The sequence below is a fragment of the Bos indicus x Bos taurus genome, chromosome 10, assembly GCF_003369695.1.
Source record: "Bos indicus x Bos taurus breed Angus x Brahman F1 hybrid chromosome 10, Bos_hybrid_MaternalHap_v2.0, whole genome shotgun sequence".
Classification (NCBI taxonomy): domain Eukaryota; kingdom Metazoa; phylum Chordata; class Mammalia; order Artiodactyla; family Bovidae; genus Bos; species Bos indicus x Bos taurus.
In genome coordinates this window covers 26,556,080-26,573,122 of record NC_040085.1, presented here as the reverse complement: position 1 = coordinate 26,573,122, position 17,043 = coordinate 26,556,080, and the positions used below count along the sequence as shown (strand labels likewise).

Here is a 17,043-nt window from a genome sequence, read left to right as displayed (position 1 = left end):
TCAACTTTTTAGAAAATCCCAAATCCTCAAGATTTTTGCCTTGTTCGATCAGAGTCTAGATCGAGGTCAAAGCAAAATGGTTCACCTCTTCTTCTCCCCCCAACCCTGCCTTCGCTCTTTTGCCTCATCATCATTCTTCTCTTTAAAAGAAAAAATAAACAATCATTTTTAGCTAGAGGGAGATAGGGAGTAAACTGAGAAAATTTCTGATAATCTAAAATGTGCCACATGTATAAACTGGCTCAAGTAGCTGAAAGGTAAAGGGTGGCTGGATTTAGATAAAGCTGGATCCAAGGGCAGAAATGTGCATGAATCTATTCTTCATAGCTTCTGGCTCTGCTTTTGTCTGTGCGCTCTTCATCCTCCATCAGCCTGTCTCCATTTGGTGGCAACAATGGCCTGATGGCAACTCGACACAGATTCTACTGACTTAGTAACCCCAGTGACAAAAGAACACCTTTGACAGACAGTCCTAACTGACTCCCATTAAGCTCAACTTGGCTTCCATCTTCAAAGCAGCCAGGATGACTAGTTATGTTGATTGGCTAAGCCTGGGTCCGTGAGCCACCCCCAAGCACATCTCTGAAGGAAAATCAAGGCGCTTTTATCAAGAGAAAGGGGGAAAGTTACTTCAGTGAAAAACTTTAATGTTAGAGTGGGAAAGCCCTCCGCTAAATGTCAGGAGAACAGGTGGTTATCCCAGCGTTTCCTGTTTCTGTGGCCAGGAGTGTGCCTCTTGGTTTCCTTATCTACATAAGTTAGGTTGCAGGACAGGGTTCTGTTTAAAGACCTTTTTGCCTCAATATTTTGTGGTTATGATCTCAAGAACTAGGATAAGGATAAGATACCCAGAAAATGCAGATTTACAAATAGTAACACAAAGCAAGAGATACATCACGTCTCATGTAGAAGTGGTTCTGGTAGAAATTTGACCTTAGCTTTGTAGTGGAAGAGCAAAGGCTTTTTACTGCATCCTGAGGTAGTGATAAGAAGCTCAGATAACTTGAGAGGAGAGGAGAAGAGTGTGTATGTGTATAAGAGAGAGAGAGTCAGTGAGGTTCAGAATTAACCATCAGAGACTTTATTATTATAACCTCCATAGATATTTCATAAGGCATGTACATTTGCCATTACAGAGACTCAGTCCCAGTCTTGTTCAAGGTGGCAGAACTACTGACAAAGCTTAAATAAGAACTTATATCTTTTTTTTTTTTTCACTCTTTCTAGTGAAAGAGACATTGAGCCAGAGTTGGGAGTTAGGGGAGAAATACAAAAGTTTAGAAAATCTAAGGCTTTACTCTCAGAAAGTTGTACCTAGTCAAAGTGTATAAATAAGACGTGACAAGGAAGGGCTAAAAGCTATAAGTGCTAAGTAAATCACTATATGAACCTAGCAGAAAGCAGATTACATCCAGCTATGAGGATGTGATGGTTTTTAAATATCTTGCTTCTGGTTTCATCTTGAGATTTCATTTTGTTATACGTTCTAATCATGACATCAGAATTTCTGTTTACTTAAGATAAATTAAATTAATGGTCATTGAATAAGTTTGATATTCCACAAAAAGGCATTTATTTATTCAGGAGTTAGATCTTTAGCACCAACTTGTATCAGTTCAGTAAGCCTGGTCCTAGAGCAATAAGTGATATATACCTGTATACCCAATGCAGTTTCATTGTCCCCATTAGAGAAATTGCTTAGAGGGTTTCATCTATGAGCATCATCATTAAACTCAAGGTGACCTGAATTAACTCTATAAAAGAGGTTGTATTTTGGTCGGGGTGGGGGTGGGGTGAGCGGCAAGAGGGGTAAGAATTGAGGAAAAGGAAGTGGTAATCATAAGACCAGTTTCCAAGTTTTTGCTCAAACTAAGAACCTGCCCAACAAATTATTTGATCATTTGTCTCCATGGCTGTATTACAGCCATTATGGAAGAAACCTGACAAACTGCACATTGTTCCTTAAAGAACTTATCTAGTAAACTTTATAGACCAGTGAGTCAAACTCATAGGATAGGAAAGTAACCTTAATGATTGATTCTTGACATGCCCTTCTTTTAAAAAATCCAATGAATAACAAAAGAGAATATCTAACTGTATAAAAAGTTGAATTAGCATGTTTTTGAAAAAAAGAAAAATGGAGTATAGGGGCTTCCCTGGTGGCTCAGTGGTAAAGAATCCACCTGCCAATGCAAGAGACATGGGTGCGATCCCTGGTCTGGGAAGACTCCACGTGCCACAGAATAACTGAGCCTGGGTGCCACAAGTATTGAGCCTGTGCTCTAGGGCCCGGGAAGCACAGCTACTGAAGCCCAAGCACTCTCGAGCTCGTGCTCTGCAGTAGGAGAAGCCACCACAGTGAGAAGTCTGTGTACTGCAACAATGAGTAATCCCCACTTATCACACCTAGAGAAAGCCTGCCCAGCAACGAAGAACCAGCACAGCCAGAAATAAATAAATAAATAGAATAAAGTTTTCTAAAATGGAGTGTATAAGTTAATTACAATAAATTGCCATTTTTTAATTAATATTTGATTTTAAAAAATTGTTTCCAGCAGTATACATGCAGACGATATAGGACTATATAAACAGAAAGTAAAAGTCTGCACCCCAGGCCCTACACAACATAAACCGTTATTCAGTGTGTATTTTTACAGATGTTTTTCTTATATGACAAGCATTGATGTGTGTATTTAATTAATGTATTTATTTAGCTATTTATCTATTTTACAAAAGTTGAAGATACACGTTCTACGGTTTCCTTTTTTCACTCTGCTGTATGTGGGGGAAACATTTTTGTGAGAACTTCGTGTTTTATTTAACTCTGATCCATTTGATAATTAATTTATTGTGTACTTTTAATTCATAAGATGGTTAAAAATATCACTTGAAGTTTTCTAAAACATTAGTACAAATCCTTTCAACATGGAATAAAGATTGTGATAAATTTGAACAAAATTTTGTTCCAGTTTGGACAAAAATGGACAAGGATTAACCACAAAAGAATATTATTAAGTGATTTCACCCAAGAACTGTTTCAGTGATAAATTTATATTGTAGATCTATTTGCATGTACTTGATCAACCAGGTTAACCCCAAAAAGGAGGTGGAAAAAAAAGTCTAAGGTCAGTATCTGGGATACAGATACATCTCACATTCGAATGAGTCTTTAGAAAAAAGGCAATTTAAAAAAATTTCTATCTACATTGAGTCATAAGCCATACGTGTCTTATTAGCTTTTTGAACAGTTGTCAGCTGATATTCAAAATAAGAGAATCTTTGTGAGTCACTTGTATTCAACAGTGGCTTTAAAATTATTTGGGGATGTGAAAAACTTTGACCTATGCTGGTTCTTTCTTGATGAAGGGAATCATCATCATTGCTATTATGTTACAATGTGTGTTCTTATGAGTAAGTTGAGCCACCTCTGGGCCACTGGACCAGTGTGGGTTGGCCCCCATCAGTGAGCAGACTAAACTATAGCCTTATTCCAAGAATATGGAAACTGACAACAAATTATTGCTTGTGGTCTACTTCCAGTTTCAAGTGCAAACATACCAAAGTTTATTTTAAATTTGAGCCGGTCAGACATTTAGCAATACACATCAAAGAAGAAGTGAAGGCTTCCCATGTTTATTATTTCAATATGATGTCTGTTCTAATAAAGTAGAAGAATGCATATGACAGACCATGTAGTAGAAATTCTCTAGTTCCACAGTTTGGCTTTAAATATATACATATATTTGTAAATTAATCCAAAACACATTGCCATGGTTCCAATTCCTCTGAAAGCTGATTGTTTTCCGTCCCTTTTTTAATTTTAGAAATACAGTGGCCGACTGCCAGAACACTTTCAGATAAACAGTCCACTCCATGTATAAAAGGGGCATAGAATCACGAATGTTCAAAACCACAGAATGTTATTTAAATAAGTTAAAGTTATTATGGTCTTCCCATTAATTAAAGAAAAAAAAAGCCATCTGTGCAAGGTGAATTTTCGTAAGGTCCCAATTTTTTTTAATAATTGTGGACAGAATTTGCAACTGCTTTCATAGTGAAAGTACAGTTCAGGGATTCCCAAGATATAATGCACTATTTATGTAATTCTGTGGTCATTGACTAAATTTCTAATAAAACACTGGGAAGAATTCTTATTATTCCATCTGAATGTGCAGTCCTGCTTGAAGGAACTGACTGTAACTAACTTTACCTTTCTATTTTTCTACCACCTTAACATCCTAAATCTTTATTTCATCTGAACCTTCTCTGTGCATGTGCACATGTATGTGTGTGTCTCTGCCTCTGCTTCTTTCACACACACACACACACACACACACACACACACACGCATTACAGCCCACATTTTGTCAGAACTGTCTTTGACAAAAACATCGCAATGGTGAGCAAGACTGAACACACACACCAAAAGAGAAAAAAGAAAACACAGCATGAAGAAACAGCACACTGGACAGCATTACCAATGCAGATCTATACATCCTTGTGATGAGGCCGTGTTTTCATTTTTATTTGCAGAATTGATTTCCATTGGGTAAATAACCTATAAACCTAGTAGGCTTTCAAAATCTTAGAGGAATAAAAAGTCAGAGGGTGCTTCTCCCTTGAGTTTGGCAGGAAAATACCACGACAAGAAGGATTTGGGGATCTTTTTGGTCATTTTCCCTCCAACCAGTGTTGTCAGTCAATTAAAATTTGTACCCTAGGTCTTTACCAGTTTGAAGCCACTCCCGGCATCTGTGATGAGCAGTCCTTCTTGTTTGTGCAGCCATTCATTATCTCCATTACCAAAAGGAGAATAGAGGACAATTACATTGTTTGGACGAATCAGAGTGTTAGGAGGAGTATCTGTCATGGTGGCAGAGTGCAGCACCTGACAGGCAACGATTGATGGCCAGGAATGAGTGTGAGTGGCCAAAGCTGCCTCATAGGATGCAAATTACTGACTGTGGATTCCAATTTATCCTGTTCATTTTTCTTGCCCGTGCTGAAGACCATTAGTGGTTTTTGAAGCAGTGAAGGGGTCATTACTAATGTGGGTAGGCTTGAAGCAGGAGGGGGAAGGAGGGGAAAAGCCTTCTGTAATTACACAGCTTTCAGGAACAGGCTGGAGGCCCTAGCCAAAAAAATGTCAACACCTCGCAATCAGAAAAATTTATTTTCATTTTATGCTTAACCCATATTAACTCAACATTATCATCTTTCTTTGTTAACATTTGCAGAATATTAAAAGCCTGGCTTCTATATTAATACAAATCTAGTTAACCCCTTTTGCAATACAGGGGATTTTGTTTAACCTAATGGCATTTGGGTTTGCTAATAAGTAATTGTGCACATTTTGGATAATGCACGCTATTATGGAAGATGAAATACCTGAAGAATAAAATCTTAGATGAGTGAAAAACATTCGCTCTCAAACACTGGAATGATTAGAATGCTATGAATGGAATACTTTGTTGTACCTAATGTCACCCTTTAATAACATTGATGAGAAATATTTATTCCTGAAGGCTTTCCAGTTTAGAAACGACTTTGACATGCTGTATAAAAGTTTGCTTTTCTGTTTAAAAAAAGCCAGTGAATTTAGAGTAGGGACCTATTTAACAGATACATTTTATAATTATGTATATGCCAATAGGGTGTCTCAGAGTAAATGCATAAATCTAAAGTAACAACCTGATTTCAGAATGAGAGAGGAAAGGGGTTTGATGATGGGAGGATGGTTTGTTATAAACGTTGGTGAGTTGTGCTGTGACGTAAAGAATTAAAAAACACTGAAACCTATGGCTTCATTCTCTTATTGCCACACTTGAGGGTAAAATGTAAAATTTCTGTGTGAAGCCTTCCCATAATTGACTCCTTGTGATGTGTGGTCATTGTATGTGACCCTCTTAACCCGGAGCAGCAACCAGGAAAAATGAAAGAAGCTTCCACTGTCCTTTAAAGGAGTCAACATAAATAACTGTCAGTGAACTCTGCTGTAACTGAAGCAGTTGCCATGGCTTCCAAGTATAGTTGTGATTATGTACAATCTTACTTTCCAAACTTTGACTGTCAATAATCTTAGATTAACCAGGAAATAATGATTATATTGAGCCATCTTACAAAGGAAACATAGGAGAAGGGCCGCACAGAGGTTTTCTAGGAAGTAAAACGGTCCTGAAACTAGCTCCCTTAGCGTACATGAAGTGACTGTAGACAACAAAATTCAGACCCTTCACCCAAGTGCTGTGCATCCCTGATTGACTGAGGAAACTGAACACTTGCAACGCTGCTGGCTTTGTGCTGCTGGCCTCCACAGCATGGTGGGAACCGGGCCGCATGGGCAGATTTTTGGATTCTTGTCTCTGCCCACATTTTCCCCTACGTGTGATTAAAAGGCTGCGATTAGGAAAATCAAGTCATAGACTAAAGAAATCACAAACAGTGGTTTCATTCATAGACGTAAGTGACTCTTTCTTAACTTCTGATACATCTTTCAAAACATTTGTTTTTTCATTAGCATCCGTACCCTTCCGAAGAGCAGAAGAAACAGTTAGCTCAAGACACAGGACTTACAATTCTCCAAGTAAACAACTGGTGAGTGACCCCCAAATCAATGTCTTTCTCCTGTGGCTAAGATAAGATTGCTCAATCATTGCTTTTTGTTTCTGAAACAAATGGGATTGAGGAGGATAACTCCTGTGTTTCTACCTTGAGGTGTGAACGTGGTGCATAGGGAGAGGAAGAGGTAACGAGGTAAATGGTTTTGATGAGATATATCCTTTTTCTCTCTCTCCCTCCCTCTTTCTTTCCTTTTCTCTTCTCTTGCTCTTTCTCTCCACCTCACTTTCCCCGTCTCTGATGCTTTAAAATTCTTGAATTGAGCAGAGCAAATTCAGTTTAAGTCACTCCCATTTAAAGTAGTTACTCTGGGTATTTTGGTGCAGTTGTCATTTGAAGTTATCGGTTCTGGAAGGTTTGTCTAGGCTTTTTAGGGTGATGGAGATGCAATCCTAACAGAAATTTATTTACCCAAGTTTTTTTGTGTTTTTGAACACAGGGTAAGAAAAACCAAAGATTTACCCACTTTTAGCTCTGACGTTTGGCCGATTACTGCCGTGGAGGTGCATGGGACATCACTCTTTGTATATGGCTTAGAGGGTAACTGAGGAAAAGGAGGGGCAGAGGATTAAATAAAATGATCACAGTGGCCAAGAAATGATATAGGAATTACTTATCAAAATACTGGCCCAGGTTTTATCAGCAGCTTAATTTTGTTCAGTACATTCTTGGGGTGATGTTCAGATTAATTGAACTGACAGTTCTCTTTCAAAATTCAGGGAAAGTATTTGCACGGATTTCAGGCCTTATACAAACTTAATTACATGGAACTCCATTTTATCATTCTAATTCCATGTAGCAGAGGTTGTATTTACAAATGAGAAGTCTCTGCCTTTATTCACAGCTTTCCTTAATATATTTATCAAAGCAGGTTCATTTACAAAGTGCTCTATCTGTGGGATACAGGCAGGCAGACATTAACAAAGCTTTTAGGTTTATCAGGCTCGCTGCCTGATGAGCTACCCGAGGGTCAATTGATTTTGTGGTTCTGTGATTCATTTTTTTCTCATTTTTCTAGGATCACAATGAGAGACATGCTTGGAGAATTAGCCAGTTTGTCTGCCTTATCTGTCAGGCAATTTTTTTTTTTTTCCCAGGGAAGTCAAGCTACTTAAATTGGCCACAGGAACTGCCGTTATCTGGCTTTAATGCACCCTATAGTGTGGATAGCATTTCAATTACACCAGTAACCAAAGCTTAGCTGCAGCCCTTTTCATGCCTAGTGCTGTACAGAAAGTGATGTGCCTACCTACAGAAGCAGAAAATTGAGTTGCCTTGCTTCTGTCAGGGTGATTAATGCAGAAATAAACTGCTAACCTGAAAAGAAAGGCAGAAAGAAAGGATGGACAATACAGACTTGAATTCACTTTAATTTTCTACTGAAGATTGGAACTATGTACATTTAAAGATACCCTTTAGACCAAAAACTTGGAATAAAGGCTGTAATCTCCAGACAGAGATGTGTATGTGATTCCACGTTGATAGGAGCCTCATAGAGTAGATACGTATATGTCAACATATATATATTCTCATTTATGTTCCTAGGACAAGCTATCAGAAGTCTAAAACAATAAAATAAATGCACTCTGTGTTGATGGTTGAAGACTTATTTGCCCTGCATGTTTTTTTTATAATCATCGTACTAATCACCAAGCTGAGCTACCTTGTATACAGTGGATCTTAATGCAGTGAATGTTGCTTTAAAATCATAATTTTTATAAGTTTGGAACAAGTTGAGGGTGGTTGTGACGGGAGTTTGGGGAAAAAAAGGACCTATTGCTACATGGATATTTGACTTTGACATTTGATCTTGCTCTTTTTGAAAGTACTGCTCCTTCTCATCCACTCCCTGTACTTTTTGATGTAGTCATTACACTTGAAGAGTGAAGATGCTACAGTCATATCTGAAGATGAGCGTTTCTCACAATTAGACACCCAGTTGGAACCTGGAGAGAGCACCCCTTATTTTCTGAATTCCATTAAGCCCCAGGGCATGGACGAGGAGTTCTGTGGTGTGATAGCTTGGGTTTCTTGTTTCTCTATTATTTGAGCCTTGTTTGCCGCAGAATGCCAAGGGTTAGAATGTGACAGTCTATCACACTGCATACTTCCCATAATATGGCATCAGTGTTGACACCTACATCTTTACAAAATAATTCTATCTCCCTAATTTTCACACTTCCCTCTGAAAAACCCTCTAATCCTGCCCTGAGGTCTAATTCTTAGCTAACAGCTACCATAACTTTGATAATAAGGTGTGACTGTGAGGATAATACAGCAGATACTTCTAAAAGACTACCAGGAGTTTCACACAGGGACCGTATTTTGGTGGATCTCAAAAAGAAATGTAAAAGAGAACACCAGCCACTATACAGTACATTCTGAAACTGTCCAATGTCTTGGTGGTATCATCTTTAAAACAGAGAAAGCTATCCGAACTCATTACAAAAGGCTTCATAATCACTGTTCTTAAGTGCCAAGTGATAACTAAAAGAGATGAGAAGAGTAGGCTGTAAACTATTTCTCCAGGCCCTGAGAGCTCTCAGAAAAGGGAAAAAAAAGAACAGGGATCAGCAAGCAGTTCTAAACCTCATTTAGTCAACTCTGCTAGGAAATAATACCCACTTCTCTGATTGAGGCCAAAACTTCAGACTAGTGTGTTCTGATGCCTATACTAAAAGAATTTGAATAGTGTAGAAAGCATTCACATCGGAAAATCATGGAAGACCTGCTTCAGTTCTGCTTCTCACTTACCCCTTAAAATAGAAAGGCCTAGCAAGGTCAGGGTAGTTAAGTATCGCTGTAAAATAACCTCTGTAGTAATAAGCAATAGGACATGGCTCCACGCACTTGATGAGAGCAATAAGCAATAAAAACAGACCTGTTAAGATCGGTCAGTAATTTCAGAACAAATAAGCAAAAAGGAAGTTTAGGAGATAATAAAGGGAATTAAAGATTGTTCTATCTTAGCAGCTAGTGTTAAGAATAATCTTAATGGGCTTTTCCTGTGTATTTACAGTAGGGAGTGTGCAAATTGATGATACCACCAAATCAAAATGTGATTTCAGGAAAAGAGTGGAGTTTGACACTAAGTCATTTTTTCCTACAATTAGTCATCAGAAATCTATTAATAATCAGTCATCTAACTAAGACTTTTTTAAAAAATTGATGATAACCCGATCTTCAGTGTATGTATGCACTTCACTGCCAAAGCTCATCACAAGTACTATGGTGAGATTGGCTTTCTAGACTGTTCAGTTAGGGGAGAGTCACCTCAACTGTGAAATCCCCAAAGTGTGTGCATAGGAGAGAAGAAAAGCAAAAAAATGAATATCCTCAGTCTGAATAAGTTACTCACCATGAAGAAGCAAACGTGATATACTATGACTGAATATTCATTAAATGTTGGTAGGTAATATAGCGTAGTGGGTAATCAGACTCTGGAGCCAGACCCCATGGGGCTAAAATCCTGGTTCCATCCTTTATCAATTAGATGTTCGACCTTCACCAAATTGCTTAATCTTTTTAAGCCTTGGTTTCCTCATCTATAAAATGGGGACAATAGTCACATACAGTTGTAACATGTCAGAGAGGTACTGCGGTCTCAGCATAGTGCTGGCAGGTACCGCAGATGTTATCTGTTGTTAAAACAGTTAAAAGTACATAATTATAAAAATGAGAGAGAGAGATTTATGATGATTTCAAACAATGATATCAATTAAGACATCATTAAATCACTTATAAACTAGAATGGAGATTTCTTTCAGGAAAAAAATAGAGGCAATAAAATTTGAGAGCAGACAACTTACTGTGCATAGTTTCTATCTTAAACAAAGATAGACTTTTGTACTTTCTTAGATGATCCTTCTTTTGTAGTTCTTTGATGCCAGGGAGGTAAGATTAGGGAGCCCTAGGAGGTAAGTGGCTTCAAATAGCTGTGAAGACTAGACTTTTTGAAGGAAAGTTTTGGGTATTAATGCTCTGGTATTTCCTCAGGAGCCATGCTTACATGCATTCACTGACAGAAAATTTTTTTGAAAATTATTTTTTTTAATGAGGAAGTTCTTGCTTGAATAATTTGTTGGGGTGCATTTATACATCTTTGAAGTTAGTAATCATTGAAGTATAGCACAATCTTAACTTTGACAATTAAAACCCCTCAATCCCCGGGTCAGAAAGATCCCCTGGAGAAAGAAATGGTAACCCACTCCAGTATTCTTGCCTGGAATATCCCATGGACAGAGGAGCCTGGTGGACTACAGTCCATGGGGTTGCAGAAGAGTCAGACATGACTTGGTGAATAAACAACAAGAAAGCTAAAAATACTATGTGAAAAATCATAACGTTTCCATGTTCTCGTGTAACTTTCCTCAATGCTATATAAGAATTATAATATTAATTTTAAGTTCCTGTTTCTAGGTTTAATTTTAAAAGGAAGAAATACTGTTTTTAAAAACTCATGTCACTGAAGTAATTGCATCCTTATGTATATACCAACAAGCAAAATTCATTGGGTGACATATTGACAGAAGACAGGTATACTAGGAATAAAGGACTCACTTTCTTGATAGGAGGCTGTCTCCAGGGCCCCAAATAAACATGCACAAAACTGAAATTTCAAGGAGCTTTTTCAGTTGAAGGTAGCTCAGCGAGTTCTTTTGTGTAATAGATTTAAATGTCCCTGTACAGCCTCTCGACCTGAAGATATGAAATATCTTCATCCTGCCTGCCCCATCTTTCCATCAGTGGTCTTCCAACAATCTTTCTTGCTACAATAGCCTTTAATAATCAGACATCCACTTTGTGGAACTTCCTCATGGGAAGCGATAGCTTTGTTTTACCTATTTCAGTTTGACCATGTTGACAGTTTTTTCTAGACGATATAAAAGCTTGTTCAGTTCGGACTAAAGTACTGTGCCAGGGGAATTCCCGGGTGATCCAGGGATTAGGACTCAGTGCTTTCACGGCCCTGGTTCGATCCCTGGTTGGGGGACTCAGATCCCCTAAGCTGAGTGGTGCAGCCAAAAAAGAACTGTGCTGGGAAAGTTATTTTGGGAGTCAGTTTCTCTTTCTAGCCTTCTTCCCTTTCCCTTTAGAAACTAGGCTCATTAACTACTCAGTGACTTGGTTTTCTTACTTGTGAAATGGAAAGATAAGGAGACAAAAGAATTGGTGTGTGCACTCCTGTTGTAGGTTAAGAGTGCTCTGAAAAGAAAAGGAGGTTTTGTTAGAAGACCTTCCCAGCCCTGATTAAAATATGGACAGGAACAGAGTGGTAGCCTAAGGAAAGCAATCATTTTCCCCAGGAATCCATCAGTCTAGGGGTGCCAGATGCTTTTCTTTGCTGCTTACTCTTGAAGGGCAATAATAGTGTTCTCGGTGGGGTTGAGGACAGGGTCAATGTCAGGCCCTCTGTCAGTGAATCCCCAAGCCCAGTCTGAAGCCTAATTAAATGAGTAGGTGGCTGGGTTAGTGGTAAAAGAGGTTGCACTTCTTCACAGCAAAGACAAGTCATTTTCAAAGGTGTGTACATTGTCACTCCCTGGCAAGGAGAGCAGACACTGGAAAATACATTGTAATATTAGGACATCATGAGTAAGCTGGGAATTGAGGAAAATAATTTTGTAATAAACATATGGAATAATTGGCCAGTGGTGCAGGAAATCTAAATGAGGAACAGGGACAGCTGGACACTTTCATCTCCAGAGAAAAAGGATTGAAGGAGAGAGTGATAGACCAAGGAGGTGGAGTTGAGAGAAACCTAAGGGAATGAGCCGTCTGGACTGAATACCTTCTCCCTGCTCAGCAGTTTCCACCATGGCCATTTGTTAAAACGCAGAGCTGCCGTCTTTGCTGATTATTTCCAAGTTACATCTATGTTTCTGAATAAAAATCCATTTGAATCTCAAGTCAGATTTGCCAGGTGCTAGGTCCATTGTCAGCATTTAATATGCTGAGACTGCCGATGCTAAGGAAGGGAAGGTTTAAAAAAAAGCGTTGAATTCCTGGTTGGCAAGCTTGAGGTGAAAGATTTCTCTTTCCATGGCCTCCTATGCCAGAGAAACCAATGACCCAGGGAGGAGGCAAGATGGCTAGGGATGTGGGGCCAGAAAACCTCATGAAGTCTTTTGCTAAAACTTGAGTGTTTTCTTTTCATTTTTATTTTTTATTATATGTTGAAGTAAGTGTTGTGATCGTTTCATGTGGACAGCAGCGGGACTCAGTCATACATATACCTGTATCCATTCTTCCCCTAAACTCCCCTCCTGTCCAAGCTGCCACGTAATACTGAGCCGAGTTCCCTGTGCTATACAGTAGGTCCTTGTTGGTTACCCATTTTAAATATAGCAGTGTATACATGTTTTCTTACCGACAGTCACTCCTGTGAAAGAGCTGAATTTGTATTAGCTTAGGGTCTCCAGTCTCTTTCCAGCTCTACTAGGCTTCCAGTTATTCCGTCTCCATGGTCATATGATCATTTCTTAGGGACCTGCAGTTGTTTCTAAGAGGAAAACCAAAGGGAGGTGGTAAGAGAGATTAAAAGACATGAAAAGAAAAATACACATGATTAATGTTTAACCAGAGGGATTGCCCTGAAATTTAATGGATTTCATTTTGCTCTGTCTACAGCAAATGGAACTGAGGGTGACCAGAGCATCAACCCCTGGCCTGCCAATTTTGAATAAGAGGGACTATTACCATGTTTTCCCACTTTACTTTCTGCAGCAGATTCCTGACATTCCCACATTAGTCTGAAAATCGAAGGCATCCATTGTACCTAGGCAGCTGTGCCTCCAATCCGTTGCCAGGTCACTCCAGCGTTTCTGGACACCTTCTATCCTGTAGAGATGCGAGTACCATTTCCAGAAATTGAGATTCAGTCCAAATTTGGCCAAGCGGCTGAGACTCAGCAAGAGCCTTTTAAAAGTGGTAAACAAAAGGAGTGGAGGGGGGAATAAAGGAAGGAGATGCCAGCGAGGGGACTCAAAGGGGAGGTTTGCTGCAATCCTTTACATTCAATTATACCAGCTCCTTTGTGCTTTTCCCTTTCGCTCTGCAAAGAAAGAATGAAATATGGTTTTCATAGCAAGCTGGCAGCATTATCTCAGGATGCATATTTCTTTGCTGGGTTGGAATGCCAATAAGGGGAGAAAAGAAGTTCCTCATTTAGAGGAAAGTACAAGGCTACAGAGAAAACACAAAACAACAAAAAAGGAATGCAACAAGTTTCTGAAATACTTCCAAAAACTACCCCTTAAAGAAAATATTTAAATGAGAATACTTTTGAAGATAAAATTTCTCATGGTAAACCTTAAGGTTTTTTAAAACCTCTAAATATGGAAGCGGGGAGAAATCAACCAAATATGTAGATCATTTTTGATATTTGAAGATTTTTAGAATTGGCCCCCTCTCTTTCATTGATAAAGACAATAAACTCCACAGACAAATCCTGGGTTAGGCAGAGGCTCTACCTATTTATGCACTTCATTGTAGCAGTATTTGGAAGAGAGACAAAAGTTTACTCAAATAAGTCCTTTTGCCATCTCTATTGGCATGATCAACATGGTTTCTCAGTGGGTCACATGATATTAAAGTAGGATGATACTGACTTGCTATGTGCTTATTTTTAAGTAAGAAAAAAAATAGAGACAATCCATTGAAAATGTTACAGAATTATAGCAGTCAATTCAGTAAGTATCCCTAACCCCAGTTACAGATCAATAAAGCTGTATTTTTAAAAAATTAATAAACAGGAATCTTCAAATTACTCTCTAATTTACTTCTAGCATGTAGAAAATAGAAGGCGGCTTGTAAATGAAACAGAACTTTTAAATTAGAAGCTATTAAAAAGAAGGTAAAAAGATGAGAATATACCAATACCATGTTGTTTACTTGCCCTAAATTTTTTACCCTTAAAAATGCAAGTCTTTTTACTCTTAAAAAAGGCTATGGCTTGGTTCTGAGTTCTCTGTCCTTTTTACCATGTTGCTACCATTTCCAGTAAATTTTCTCCCTCGTTTCTTTCATTACCCAGAGTATAGAGTATTTTTTAAATATATTCTGAAAATTCGCTCTCTGAGAAATAAGTACTTAATGAATCTTTAGACCAGGTCCTCATTCACTTCACTCATTCATTCATGCATTCCTTCACTGGAGACCAGCATTCCAAAAATTACTTAATTGAGAATCTGCTCTGTTTTGTAGGTCCCATTAACCTCTTGATCTTAAGGACTTGTTTTGTTGTTGCTGCTGTTGTTTTCATTGTGTTGAATTTTTCAAATATTAGAGAATGAGCTTTGGTTAGGTGGCACCTCCCAGTGCTTATCCCAGAAATTCTATCCAATTGACAACCTTCTGAGCTAGTTCCCCTAATCTCCAGAAACAAGGAAAATTATTTATCTGCAAAACTGTTAGCAACATGGGTAGGAAAATAGTTTTTCCTTTTTATTTTTTTTAATTTTGCTTTCTTCACGTCTTTTTCCTGCTTCATTATCTTTCATAATAGAAAACTTGGTTTCTTTGTGTTTGTTTGTTTGTATGTCTTTTGTGCATGAATGAGAATCTTTATTGCTGACTGATCGTTCAAGATAGATTTGCACTAACTCTCCATCCTGGTCAGAATTGTTCATTCTGCACTCAGGTTGGAACATATCAGAGTTCTTTCTCTTTTTTTCCTTGCAAGGTAAACATTGAGAGATATGAGATTTCCCGTCTGTCTCTAGATACAACTTATCTTTTAGATAAGTCTCTGTGAGCTGAGGTTTCAGGCTGTTTAATGTTGACCTCTTGAGTTCCAAACTTCCTTAAAGACTTTAAATAAACAAAAACTTTAGCAGTGATTACTAAGGGAGTGGTGGGGCAGCAGATTAATCCCCAAAGATCTAGATTCAATTCTACCTCAAAACCCACAGGTGAAAAATCCCTGCAATGATTTTGGCTTAATGGTTTCAACTCAGCTCTTGAGGAAGGACTCAGTCGTTTTGACTAAGGCTATGGAGAAGGAAATGGCAACCCACTCAGTGTTCTTGCCTGGAGAATCCCAGTGACGGGGAAGCCTGGTGGGCTGCTGTCTATGGGGTCGCACAGAGTCGGACACGACTGAAGCGACTTAGCAGCAGCAGCAGCATGTCATAAGAAGGATGATCAGGGGATTCCTTTTTTTCATTATTGATTGATAGATCTCCTTCACAGAGATGGTCACAGATATTTGCATACTTTCACCAGGCTGATAGTGATATTTTGGTTAATTTCAAGGTTGAACTGACAGCTATTTTAAACCTAGATTTTGGATATTATTTCATTTAAAAGTTATTGAACACATGGGATCTTTCTTTGTCTCTGTATTATGTTTTCTGAAATCCCGAAAAGTACCCCTTTCAAAAGAGGGTACTCTGATGCAGTAGTCTGATGGGTGAGAATACTCAAAAGTCACATATGCAGTGAAATGCCTAAGGATTTCATTTGGGCAAAGTAGTCTTTTTTTTTTTTAAATCATGGGTCTGATTCTCACTGTCTCATCTGTTTTTGCAGTTGCAAAGATGTATAGGTATTCTTGAGTGCCCACGAGCAAATTTCCTCTTCATAAAGTTGTGTAGAAAGTAGCATAGTGAAATTTGGTCACAGCTGGTTTATTTCCTGTGTTACCTGAAGCCAAGTTCCATGGAGTAAACTCCAAATACCTTCTTAGCTGTGAGTTACTAAATACTGGTAGTCTTGGATCTGTGTGACTCAGTGTGGCTCTTTGCTCTACCAAATATGCAGGTTTCCTGTTATCATACAATGTTCCCATGGATTCAGTGTTTTGTGTTTGTGTTTGGTGGCCTCGGCTGGTATAAAAGAAGAATGTTAAAGAGAAAAGTAGAAACCTCCTGTAGAATAGAATAGTAAAAGTCATCTGGATTACCTTTCCTTGTAATTTTTTCATAATGAAATTGCTAAAGCAATGTCAGTAAACAGGAAACAAGTGAAGTGTAAAATAATTAGCACCAAAGGGAACATAATAGGTTACATATTAAAATCCATAGATGGATTATATGACCCCATCAGGTCCAGGGACCAGAGATCACATGACTCAGTGTGCCTTTTCTAAGGTAAGCACCCCAGTGTACTTTGTCAGTTTACTGGCTTCTGACATTAAATAAGCTTCAGGTATGATTTATTGAGTAGCCTTTTGATGGGAGCAAGAGACTGAAATCTCCTAGTTCTCTCTGAACCTCAGCTCTGTTTTCATTACCTTCTTCAAGTATTACATTTAGTCAGCCGAGTTATGTGTAGTTCTGGGAGAATCTCTCCTGCTCCCAGAAGTCATTGTTCCACTCATAATAAAATTATGCTATCAATTTGCCACAAGAGAAACACTGAAGTTCACTAAATTATTGCCGTGTGTTTTGCACTAAAGACAAAGCGATACCAATTAAAAAAACA

General features: G+C 38.4%; 1 protein-coding gene across 8 annotated transcripts in view; it reads left to right on the top strand.

Annotated features, from left to right (window-relative positions):
- Positions 1-17,043, top strand: part of MEIS2 (Meis homeobox 2) — a 223,319-nt gene that overhangs the window by 146,155 nt on the left and 60,121 nt on the right. For all 8 annotated transcript variants that reach the window (XM_027553484.1, XM_027553486.1, XM_027553489.1 and 5 more), the window contains one exon: positions 6,518-6,594. In XM_027553484.1, the coding sequence (XP_027409285.1) occupies positions 6,518-6,594 (77 nt within the window). The remainder of the gene's footprint in view (positions 1-6,517; positions 6,595-17,043) is intronic.